This window comes from Rhododendron vialii, chromosome 7a (genome assembly GCF_030253575.1).
Source record: "Rhododendron vialii isolate Sample 1 chromosome 7a, ASM3025357v1".
Lineage (NCBI taxonomy): Eukaryota > Viridiplantae > Streptophyta > Magnoliopsida > Ericales > Ericaceae > Rhododendron > Rhododendron vialii.
In genome coordinates, this window is record NC_080563.1 from 40,047,746 (window position 1) to 40,060,535 (window position 12,790).

General features: G+C 37.5%; 1 protein-coding gene across 1 annotated transcript; it reads right to left on the minus strand.

Annotated features, from left to right (window-relative positions):
* Positions 1–1,568: 1,568 nt before the first annotated feature.
* On the minus strand, positions 1,569–12,460 carry LOC131333550 (protein NRT1/ PTR FAMILY 5.10-like). Its single transcript, XM_058368125.1, has 6 exons — positions 12,343–12,460; positions 11,647–11,798; positions 6,678–6,901; positions 5,764–6,116; positions 3,702–4,951; positions 1,569–1,733 (listed from the first exon to the last, which is right to left on the minus strand). The coding sequence occupies exons 2-6, from the start codon at positions 11,762–11,764 to the stop codon at positions 1,654–1,656; spliced, it is 2,025 nt and encodes a 674-aa protein (XP_058224108.1). The 5' UTR covers positions 11,765–11,798; positions 12,343–12,460; the 3' UTR covers positions 1,569–1,653.
* Positions 12,461–12,790: the final 330 nt, after the last annotated feature.

Here is a 12,790-nt window from a genome sequence, read left to right on the forward strand (position 1 = left end):
GACAGGTGGCGCACATGCAGCCCTTGGAGCTGTTGGTGAATGATTCATGCAGACCTAAGCAAGCTACTCACAAGCAGCTCATCCAGGTCTGGTTAATCCTTTGTTTCTGGATTCTTCTTCAGTGAAAGATGAACCTCAGAGGATTTAGAGGGCCCACAAGTATGCAAGGTCCAATAAAATGATAAGAAAGGCCTGGTGAAGTATTGGTCTGCAGCTGTGGTGGGCACGGAATGGCCTGGATACTGCAGAAACTGAAATTTTCTTTGCCCTTTTTCAAAGTTATATGCAGAAAAGAAGGATTTTTCAGGCCTTTGCCCTTTTCTTGGAATAAAAGACACGTTTTGTTCAGAGAGTAGCCCTTCATTGGAGCATTTCGAAGCTGCTCAAGCTCAAGCCTCTGATAGAAGGCCATGTGGCAGCCATGCATTGGAGCATTTTGAAGCAGCTCAAAGCCTGTAGCTCTTATAAATCACAGTTCTGAAGGCCTTGGCCAAGGTCCACGACCATCAAAGCCCATAGCTTATCCAAATTACATTTCAATTATCTTTTAACTATTTTTATCTTTCGGTCCCCGACCAAACAAGCCCATGGCTTATCGTTCAATTACCTTTACTTTCTAGAATAGTTTGTACTCAATCTAGCCAAGCCTAGATTTTATTTCATTTCCTTGTAATCAGACTTTGTTAAACCATTAATAAAGTCCATTTATTTCTGTTTTAGGCATTGCTCTACATTTCTTTCCATTTTTCACACGATAGAAAATTTTAAGTCCTTAGCCAGCAAAGGCAAACCACGAACCTCCTCACGGTCTCCACCCTTAGGCCGTGCACTTTCGTTCGATTAGAAGTCAGATTGAGGCTTCCAGGCCTTGATACAAATTTGGGCAGCAATCCTGCCCTGGCACGCCCGCATCAGGCCTAAAACTGCACTACTCGTTGTTCCTAGGCCAATTGTTACTTTTTGGAAACAAACAATAGGCAAACCGAAGTTAACCAGTCCGAGATTGAACGAAGAACACATAACATTTGAACGAAGAACCCAAAACATTAACCCCCAAGCAATCGAAATTCAACACTTCCCGAACCCAGCAGTTGTTCCAAAACTCAAACCCGCCAACATAGCACCAAACTACCTAGAATTAGTGGCCATCGCACAGATTTCAATTCTTAGAATTAGACTACTCATACGGGGGAAGGAGATCACTTAACAATTCGAACCCATTTGAAACTGAATACAAAATTATGTGAAAATTTGCAAACTTAAACCAATATTCTTTTTATACAGCAACAAGATGACCACAATATCGCATATCGTTCCCACTCCAAATTTATCAACAAAAAGGCTAATAACAAATGTCCGGAAACTGTTTGACATGAGAAAAGAAATAAAAATGCAAACGTCCTAGAGGTCCACACAGAAGGTCCTGACCATGTCACAGAGTCCACTACAATGCTCCATAAATTAACCTGGAAAAAAATGTGAATTAAATCCGTCAGCTGAAAGTTCAGTGAGTAGTCATGTAATGCCCCTAATTTTGAAAACGTTAAATAAACATTTTTATTGAAAACCTGAAAAGAGTCTGACTCATTATTACAGCATAATTCTCACAATAGTGCATTTATTCGACAAGGGGAGGGAAACTAGGGTTCCTATCTACTGCTCCGCCTGCTCTTCCATCATAGTCAGCTCTTCGGCTCCGAAAGCCTCCAAGATGTAAAGCTCATTCTGCTCATCTACAAAATCTGACACATTATATTAGCATCGCCCCCAGTATAATATGTCAGGGTTACAATAGTAATACCATAAGCTACAAAAGCTCAGAAGAATAATCTCATACCCGCTGATCCAAAATTTCTAATAACAGGATATAGCAACAACATACTATAGCAGTAAATATTCCGTGATAACATGTCAATAACACATGTGCATTCAACAACTTCCAATTTAGAATTAACAATAACACATGCACATTCACTATTCAACTGGCGTTAGTGTCCGTGTAATAAGAGGTTCTCCTACGCAACATTTTCGTAGACCGTGTCATCATTTTCACTTTTCTCTTTCCAAATTAACATTTCCAAAATCGTTTTTACACACCCAACCTCGGTTCCGCCGTTTCGGGCTCCCGAGTGTCCTCACAATGGTTCAGCCGTCTCGGGTTCCCATTGGCACACAATTTGCATCGGCTCCTCTTCACGGATAACCAAGCCACATACCCAACCTCGGTTCTGCCGTTCTGGACTTCTGAGTATTCTCACAATGGTTCCACCGTTCAGGGTTTTCATTGGCGCGTGCGCGCACACAATAGGCTACTAAGTTCTACCACATTGTGGTTTCAAAAATATTTCTTTTTTTAAAACACGTCTTTTCAACACGATAATCGTTTTTACACACCCAACCTCGGTTCCTCCATTTCGGGCTCTCGAGTATCATCACAATAGTTTCGCCGTCCTGAGTTTCCATTGGCGCGCGCACACACACACAATAGGCTACTAAGTTCGGCCACATTGTGGTTTCAAAAATATTTCTTTTTCTTTAAAACATGTCTTTTCGTTATCAATACCCTACGTGTCATGTTTTTAATTTTCTCGATTTTTGTGTCTTATGCATTTTCATGTAAGGACTTTGCAGTCGAACTTTCCACATAAGAACACTATATACGGTGTCTCGTAAACATGCATCATTGATCGTAATCTTAAAACTAAACTAGAATAATTAAGATAACAAGATCATCCAACTTTATGGTATTTTTCATGCTTAATCCATTGACTAGTTTATAAATTCAACAAGATATGCACATAACTCAATATTAAGACAAGTAAATTAAGAACTAAAAACATGTATACATGCTCATAACCTCTTTCAAATAAAATCTAAGTAATCATGCTACCAATCAAACTATTATTTTTTTTATTTCAAAAATCCGTTCTTTCTTTCTTTTTGAGAAGTTCAAAATAACATATATTTTCCGGAATAGAAGTCGAGATATTCAACATGATCATATTTTATTTTGAAATTTTAGTAAAACAAGTTTGCTAACTATTTTTAGTACTTTAACTTAACATGCATTTTTAAACACAAAAAAAGGAAAGAAAATATAACTAAAATTTTTACTAGAGAAAGTGAGTAGAAATATTCTACCGTTCTTCTTGGCGGATGGTATGGCTACGGAAAAGAAAATACGTCGGCTTACGCAAGGTGAATGTGGCTATCGAACGAAGTGACTTTTTACGGTAAGCTTACGGTAGTTTCTTTAATTTTGGCATAAAAATACTTCGACTTTCCAATTTTTTTCAATGTCATCCTTTAGAAAGAATCCGTTTTGACCGATGGTCGCACCGGGCTGTCTCCGGCCACCGGAAGGCCGATCCGAGCTGTCCAAAAATTCTATAAAAAAAAAATGAGGGGGCCATCGTGGAAATCAACGGCATCCGAAGTGTGTAGGGTGCCTGATCCAAACACCCTATTTTTCGTATATATATGTATGTATCCCTAAAGATGACATTGAAAAAAAGTAGAAAGTAGAAGGATTTTTATGCCAAAATTGAAAGGTGAAGGACCAAAATGAATTTTTGATCAAAGTCGAAGGGATATAAAAGAAATTTTCTCAATATTTTTTCTAAAACTTATAAAAGAACAAAGTGAAAAAGAAGAAGAAGAAGTTAACAATGGAATCAACAAGACGAAACTCAAAAGAACACCTGCTCCTGCTGCTTCTACTTGGAGATCGTCTCTGGTTTTGTTCTTGTTTGAGTAATAAATTGAGACAAACCCGTTGTAGTAGCATAGGTTCACAAAACTCAGTATCATCAACATTTGGTAGTACTTGTCCAGGCGACTGCAGTTTAAAGTGTCGCGGAACCAGCTCTTGAAGCAGAAAACAAGTATAGCATTAAGGAAGCTTGCGAGCCCGATCACAGCTTCATTTAGTGCTGATCCATATATCTTCATTGGCACATCAGAGACCTGAACCTCAAAGAAAAGTTCCAGGCCTTTTCTGCCAATCCCTTCCGTGAGTCCCAGCAGACAGAACTGCGGTGCCAGACGCATAATACTCAAGGGTATGTAAGTAACGTAATAATCTTGGTCGTCACTCAAGGGTACGTAATAATCTTGGTCGACGCAAAATCCGCCCTCCACGATGGCATGCAGCCTGCGAATCTCGACACGCCACGCGACATAACAACAGATTACGGAGACCAACATTGCTGTCCCGATTCCAACTGTAATGCCTTTTGTTTTTCGTGTTCTTAACAAGAGTGCGGAAAAGAAAGAGCTTGTATACTTGGTCATCTTCCGAATCATAATAATTATATATATAGAGACCGTAGGTTTCATGTTGTTTCCTTGCTCGGTGAAGAAAGTGTCGCCTGTTGATAGTACTAGACCAAATATCAGAAAACTAGTCCACATGGGAATCATTATAAAAAGAGGCTTCCATTTCTCCATTCGTCTTCTTCCTGCAGAAACTGCCGGAGTCGGACCGTTGTTTGTATTCTCTTCAGGGCTAGCTCCACGGGAGATTTCTGGAGAAACTGCCCGATTTGGACCATTGTTTGTATTCTCTTCGGAGCTAGCTCCACGGGAGATTTTTGGAGAAACCGCCGGAGTTGGATCATTGTTTGTAATATCTTCGGGGCTAGCTCCAAGGGGGATTTCTGGAGAAATCACTGGAGTTGGACCATTGTTTGTATTCTCTTCGGAGCTAGCTCCACGGGGGAATTCTAGAGAAACCGCCGGAGTCGGATCATTGTTTGTAATCTCTTCGGGGCTCGCTCCAAGGGGGATTTCTGGAGAAACCGCTGGAGTTGGACCATTGTTTGTATTCTCTTCGGGGCTAGCTCCACGGTGAATTTCTGGAGAAACTGCTGGAGTCGGACCATTGTTTGTATTCTCTTCAGGGCTAGCTCCATGGGGGATTTCTGGAGTAGTAGCAGCTTCATCCAATGATCTGTATGCCAAGGAAATTTTTGAACACTGATGCCAACCTACTTAAATTCAGAGGCGTAGCTAGAAATATGCGTTAGTGGGGCACTACGAAATAAATTTTTTAGTGATAGCGAATCTTAAACATCCCACCGACCCACGATTTGATGCTTTTTGACAATACGACGGTGGCTTGCGTGTTACATTACGAGAAAGAAATTAATGGGAGTTTTCAGATTTTCAACCAGGGTTTTGTTTACCCACCTATTACGAATCTTAAATAAAATACATAATGTTAAAATGTTAACTCTATTTTTGAGTTATTGAATAGAATATCATTTATACATGCGTATTTGGGAGTTGGTTGAACTTATAAAAAGCAATAGCTATTTCGGTTCAAGTAAAAACTAAAACTATAACAACAAAAAAATGCAGTGGGCCTACATTGGCTTTGCCACTGTTTATATTTAAAATCCTGTCAATACGTCATTTGAAGTTTTCCACATTCGATTATCAAGACAAAGATTTCCACAATCAAAGAAAACGATGCAAAAAACTCATTACAAATGATATGGCTGAGTCGTCGACTTATCATTTAGTAATGATGAAGAATATGCTGTGTCAAATACCCATCAAAATATCTCATACTTAAATAAAAAACATTCATTGCCACATCATACCGGCTATACTTTCTGTATAAATAATCTTGAAGAATTAATAGCATTTTTCCTACCCGAATAACGCTGATGCGACGCATGCAGAGAGAGAGAGAGAGAGAGAGAGAGAGAGAGAGAGAGAGAGAGAGAGAGAGAGAGAGAGAGAGAGAGAGAGAGAGACCTGTGGTAGAGAGGAATGCCACAGCAGAACAGAATATAACCAATGCTCATAACCAATGTCGACACCATGAACGTTACACGCCAACCAGCAGAGCCGAAGATCCAGGGAGTGGTAAGTTTACACAATAACATTGCAGTGATCCACCACACAATCTTTCTTGCGTATACTCTTCCTTCATCTATGTCCAGCTGCCTGGGTTCATGGGCCGTTAATTGACCAACTAGAAATCCTTCCAAGACAGGCACCCCGCCGGCTTTTCCCACAGCTATCAGAAGCACTACCAGTACGAAGTACATCCCGGTCATGTCACCGGCAATCGGATGGAATGCCGAAATGCATAACATCACCATTCCCTGCAATAATGGTGATGACGACATAATGGCTCTGTTGTATACTCACGCATTATGAACTTCATTTGTGGATTAATCTCATACAGAAATGCTTGGTACACTACAAACTTACATTACATTTAATGTAGGGTCCACTTTTGGTCCCACAAAATACAAAAAAAAAAAAAACCCTATAAATTTCAAACTATTATTTTATGGGTCCCTGTAAAAATTTAGCTCTAATAGATATCGGTAAGCATTATTAATTTCTAGATTCGTATGGGTGAAATTGCTCGATCGACTGCGCAATTTGCCCCTATAAATCAAAAAATAACACATATCGATATCCGTTGAAACTGATTTTTTACATGACCCCATAAAATAATAGTTTAAAATTCATGAGCATTTTTTGGATTTTTGTGGGAACCGTGGTGATTCCCAAATTAAATGTAATGGATGGTGTAGTTGAATTGTGCAATGCTGCATATACCTAGCATCTCTCAATCTCATACTGAAATAAAACGAGATTAATTTGTATATATGTAGTCATGATAATACTACTATATTACTATTAATTAAACTTACGATGATGTAGGCAGCAACTGAGGAGAGAATGACTTTGAGAGGAGTAACATGGTTGTCGGAGATGTAAGTCATCGCAACTTCCAAAACAGATGACAAAACCTCTAGTAGATTTACCGTTAAAACAGCAAACGGGAGAACGTCGTCTATCTTCCAGGTATCTGTGAAGTACGTAATCAAGACGCCCACCACTGCAACGTCTACAAACCATTGGGTATACGCAAGACCTAAAAAAGAGACAAGGTGTTCACCAAAAAACAAGAGACAAGGTACATATAATCATAGTCGACGAAGAAAATTAAACTCTCTTGAAGACGGGCGGAGCCAGGGTTTGGTCCTCGGGGTAGCACCGCTCAATGAAAATCTAGTTACATGTTGTGTCAAAAAAAAAAGTATTGTTATATAATTATATTTTGTCGTAGGCTTTTTTTTTTTTGAAAAAGAAATAAATAGTTACTTAACCTCTCTTATGGTATGCAAATACAAAAGTATTACGATATTAATTTTTCTGGATTCAAACAGATCATTCGCTAAATTATACTAATTTTTACAATATTTATGCAAAAGATTGCATAAGTATAAATACCTACCCAATCGAATCATGTTGGTTTATAAAAAAAATGTGTGCGCGAATGGGTCACATAAAAATTTAATGTCCAAATGAGTCATGTTGCTTTTCAAGTGGGAATTTTGTGGGGATCTATTAAAAAATTTAGAGAGAGATGAGTTTTAAAGAACAGAAAGGAGGAAAAAACAAAGAAAAGAACAAATGAGTCATGTTGCTTTTCAAGTGGGAAAAATACAAATTATGTGGGATCTATGCAAAAATTTAGAGAAAGATGACTATTAAAGAACAGAAAGGAAAAAAAACGTAGCGATAATATCAAAACTATTTTTGTTGGTGTCAGAGTACATAAAAGTTTTGTATACTGCATATGGTAAGTCTTTTTGTGCACTAAAGTTTTGGCACCAACAAAAATAATTTTGGCATTATTATTTCCTAAAAAAATTGCACCTAGAGGAGTTGAACCCCAACAGCTGGCCTTGGAGACTTATTTCAGCATGCTTTACCACCAAAGCAGAGCACTGAGGTTCTTTCTTCTTCTTCACATATCTTTTATCTATCCTTTTTACGTGTCAATTTTTTTTTTAAATTTTTTTTCTACAATTGGTGGTGGCACGGGCCACGTCTAGGCCTGTCAATGGAACTGGATTCGATCCAAAAAATTTAATTCGAATCCGATAACGCCGATCCGATAATTTAAATCCGGTAATTCAAATTCGGATCGAATAATGAACTGTGATTCATTCTCAAATCCATAGGATACCCATGAACACAACCCATTCCGTAAACCATGAGGCCAAACCCAAACTCACCTTCAATATCTATCGGATCAAAAGCCGAAACCCAATTTTGTATTTTTAACCCAGCAACTCCTTCCTTAGAGCAAGTTTTTCAGTAATTAGGTTAAAAAACTTGTAAATAGTGCACATTTTTTATTTTACATACTCACATTTCTTTTAATACTACACTAACACTATCTATTTAACCTATCTTCTATTAAAATATATTTTCTTTCTTTCTCCAAAAGTGCACCAAAGTACAATTTTTTTAAAAAAGAAGAAAGAGGAAGAGAGAGGGATGGAGAGAGGAGAGAGAAAATAATGTTTAAATTTACATAAATGATGAACAGTTGAGAGGTAAAAATGGAGAAACAATGTTCATAAATACATTTTATCTCTATGTTTACCTACTCTGTTGTAGGGGTATTTTTCCCCTTTTGGTGAGCTAAAATGTAACATCCTTTTTAATTGAGGTGCTTTAAAGTTAAATTTAATAACTTAAAGGACTAAAGTGCAATTTTTTTTAAATTGTGCATGTGTGCCGTGTGTGTGTGCTGATGTGTTGGGTGTGTGTGGGTTTCTTCAAAACAAAGAAAAGAAAAATAAAACAAAAACAAGAAAATCCATCAGGTTGTTCCAACGTGAGAGAGAGCAGCGTGGAGAAGAGGAAGAAGAAGGAGAAAAGAAGAAGAAAATTAGAGTTAGGTTGATTGAAGCTTAATTAGGTGATTTTCATCTCCTTCAAGGCTGAATTTCATGTTTTTCATGTTAGGTTTCATGTTTTACATCTAGTATGCACTTGATTGAAGTAATTAGAGATGGATTGAATCCATAGCAGAAGGTTTTTGAGCTTGGAGTTGAGTTTATTTCTGAAAATTCGTGTATAACATATGAATTTGCATAACTGTGTTTTGAGCAGAGTTGAGTCTGTCCTGTTTTTGACGAATTTTTACCATTGACATACCGATCATGTTATTTTCTGGTATTTTTACTGTAGATGCGTCTTTGTGTGTAGTTTATGCTGTAAAAATTTCAGAATTTTCTGAGAAACCTGGAAAAAGATAAAAATCTTGAACCGGGCTGCAGTCAGATTCGCGTCTGTGCTGACAGCCCAGACACATGTTGGAAAAACGGGCATAACTTCTTGCCCGGGTATCGGTTTTACGCACCGTTTCTTGATTCCGAAACTAGACTTGTATATCTTTCTGAATCTGTAAAGATTGTGCCTTAGTTTGGTCTGAGAAAAAGCAGTTTTGCTTCCGAAGTTAATAGTTTGGTGATTCTGAAATTCTGAGCAGGTTTTGTAGCTGTGTTCTTCATCAATTTTGTCATAGTTGAATATGCTTACTGACTATGGATGCTACTGAGTCTTAAACATTGATCAATTGGTGAAGTTTTGGTGTTGGAATTATTGGAAAAGATTGAGTATGTGATTTTTAATGAGCATTCGATCGCAGACTGTTCTGCCGGGTCTGTAGTTTCTGTTTTAGATGTGTAATTTCAATTGAGCATATCTTAGTCATTCGGAGTCCAATTTGGGCAAATTTTATATCTAGATTGATGTACTAGAAGTCTTCTTGCCAGTGGTGGTGGTCTTGTAGTATTCTTTGAAACCTATAGAATGCTACAGTCAGAATTCGATCAATGGTTCTGCTAGAAAGTGTGTGTTTGTGAGATTTTTGGCTTTGAGGTACAAATTAATGAATTTACTTCTTTGCTTTTGGAATTAAACTTTGAGCTCATATGTGCGGAATATTTGTTAGGTTCGGAGACGACAACGAGTACCGCAGCTCCACGTAGGGAGTGACAGCGTTGGTTTACTTTTTGTTGGAGACCGAGGTGAGTGTTCGATTCATAGATGTTTTTCAATTGGATTGAATTTGTGCTATTGGACTGTGACTTCGTGCCGGTGGGCAACAATGGCCAACGGCCGGACTTTGTGTCGTGCCTTGACTTTGTGTCGATTCAATGGCTTTATGCCAAAATTATGACTTTGTGTCGAGCTAGTGACTTTGTGTCGGATTAAAGACTTCGTGTCGATTATTTATTTTTGCTTAATTAATGATGAACTTGGATTTATTGTTTTTATTGAACAACATCCATGTCTCATATACACTCCTGGAACTCGTTTGGGGTTCCAGTTTTGCAGGTATAGGTCGGTGTCCACTACAGGTCACATTTTGCGTTTTTGTGACTCGCTTGAGAAGTGCGTGGTTGAGGCCTGAGAGAGTCTTTGTCTCCTGGCCCGTAGATGATTTTTTTTGCTTAGTTTAGTTTTGGATAATAGTTGGTTATGTAAAGTTTATTTCTTGACAGACTTCCGTTGTAGTTTGTAAATGAAAAATATATTTTTTTGATGTAAATAAAATGTGGCTGTTGAACTATAGTTGTTCGTTATTCTTGAATTTGCTAGTAGCTGGTTGTCACGTGTCGTATCGGGATAGGCCGATGAGGTGCTATTCCGGAACATGGCGTGACATAAAATAGCTATAAAGCTAGTTTAGCTTTGCTAATAAACTTGCTCTTAGAGCAAGTATATCAGATTAGGTAAAATTTAAGCCAAAATTGCCAGTAAACAGTGCACATTTTTCCTTTTAACTACCCACGTCTTTTTTAATACTACACCAATACTATTTATTTTACTTATTCTTAATTAAAATACTCCCTCCGTCCCAGTTTGTTTATCTAATTTCGACATACGTGTCTTTTAAAAAATTGTCTATATCTCACAATCTATATCATATTTTAGATCTAATTGAGATCTATCAAACAAGATCCATATTACATATAAAAAATATTATAAATTGAAATACATAGACAATTTTGTAAGAGGTCCCAAATAGTGAAAAGAGACAAACAAATCGGGACGGAGGAAGTAATAGTTTCTTTTTCTTTTTCTTCTTTTCTTTTCACTATTCTTCTTTTTGTTGGAGGAGAGAAAGAGAGGCTTGAAGAGAGAAAATAATATTAAGGCTCCGTTCCGGAAATGAAAAAAAGTCCTTATTTTTTAAGAAGGTAATTTCAAGTTAAAAAATTATGGACTTATTAAAATCTAGAAATATACAATATGAATTTTGTTTGAAAAATCTCGATTACGATGCAAAAAAAAATTTAAAAAATTATTTTTCATTTATATTATTTTTGAGTTTGAAAATGTAAAATAAACTGTTTATTTTTTAAGAAAATTTCTGGAACGGAGCCTAAATGTATAAATGGTGAATAGTTCTTAGGTAAATTTACCTAAGAACTATTGCAAATTTTATTTTACCTAACCTTAAAAGGAGCTATTGCTAACTTGGTGCAATGCTTATTTTAGATTTTTGCTTAGGTATTTTATCTAAGATGCTATTTTCCCTAATCTAATGTACATGCTCTCCTCCTAATGAAATCAAAATGAGAGAGAGAGAGAGAGAGAGAGAGAGAGAGAGAGTGTGTACGGCAGAGAAAGGGAAGTGGGAGAAAAACCACTGAAGCATTTTATACCAAAATACAACACTATCCTCATTTTCTCTGAAGTCACCACCCCACCCATAACCAAACCCATTACCTTCGTTCCATTTCACATGTTTTGAAATCCATAGCTACCCAAACGGACAATATGTATTTGTCTCAGTAATGAATTTATGACCTGTGATAACAGCAGCCCCCCTGCATGGGCAAAAGTAATCTTTTATCGGCCGCTTCTCACTACGGATTTTTGGATCGAAAGTCTCAATAATCGAGCGGACCAAAGTATTTGTCGGCATCGCTCTCTCCCCCCACCTCTTGATCTTCTTTTAGCTGTGAAGTTACAAGATCAGCAAGGAGTAATCAAGTTAGTACAATACAACACAGGACTTGGGACGCATTGAACAGTTGAATAGAAAGAGAGAGAGAGAGAGAGAGAGAGAGAGAGAGAAGTGGTACTCACAAAACAATGGAACGATGGAAGTAAGTTTCTCTCCCCCCCACCTCTTGATCTACTTTTAGCTGTGAAATTACAAGATCAGCAAGGTGTAATCAAGTTAGGCCCCGTTCCGGAAACGGAAATAAGTATTTATTTTTTAAAAATGCAATTTTAAGCTCAAAAATTATGTATTTACGTAAATAATTTTTCTATCAATATGGATCTTGTTTGATAGAACTCATTGAGATCTTTTATATGGTGAAAAAAAAATTGAAATTTTTTTTTTTATTTATATTATTTTTGACTTTGAAAATGTGAAATAAGTACTTATTTTTTAAGAAGGTGTTCTGAAACGGAGCCTTAGTACAATATAACACAAGACTTGGGACGCATTGAAGAGTTGAAGAGAGAGAGAGAGAAGTGGTACTCACTACTCACAGAACAATGGAACGATGGAAGTAAGGTTCTCTTCCCCCACCTCTTGATCTACTTTTAGCTGTGAGATTACAAGATCAGCAAGGAGTAATCAAGCTAGTACAATATAACACAGGACTTGGGACGCATTGAAGAGCTAGAGAGAGAGAGAGAGAGAGAGAGAGAGAGAGAGAAGTGGTACTCACAGAACAATGGAACGATGGAAGCAAGTTCCGTTCACCGCGTCTGCCGCGTAAGGATGAAACGAAATGCGCATCGGGCTTTCCTTCCATCCCCCCAATTGTTGTGTACGGGCAGACACATATGAAAGTAGGAGAAAAAAGAAAGAAAAGAAACTGGCATTTACAAGTTTTTTCTCAAGCAGAAACGCTCCACTCCAAGTCTACGGGAGTGGATTTTCTAGGGGGGTAAAAAAGGAGGAGAAAAAAAGAAGGGTAAATGAGGTTTCTAA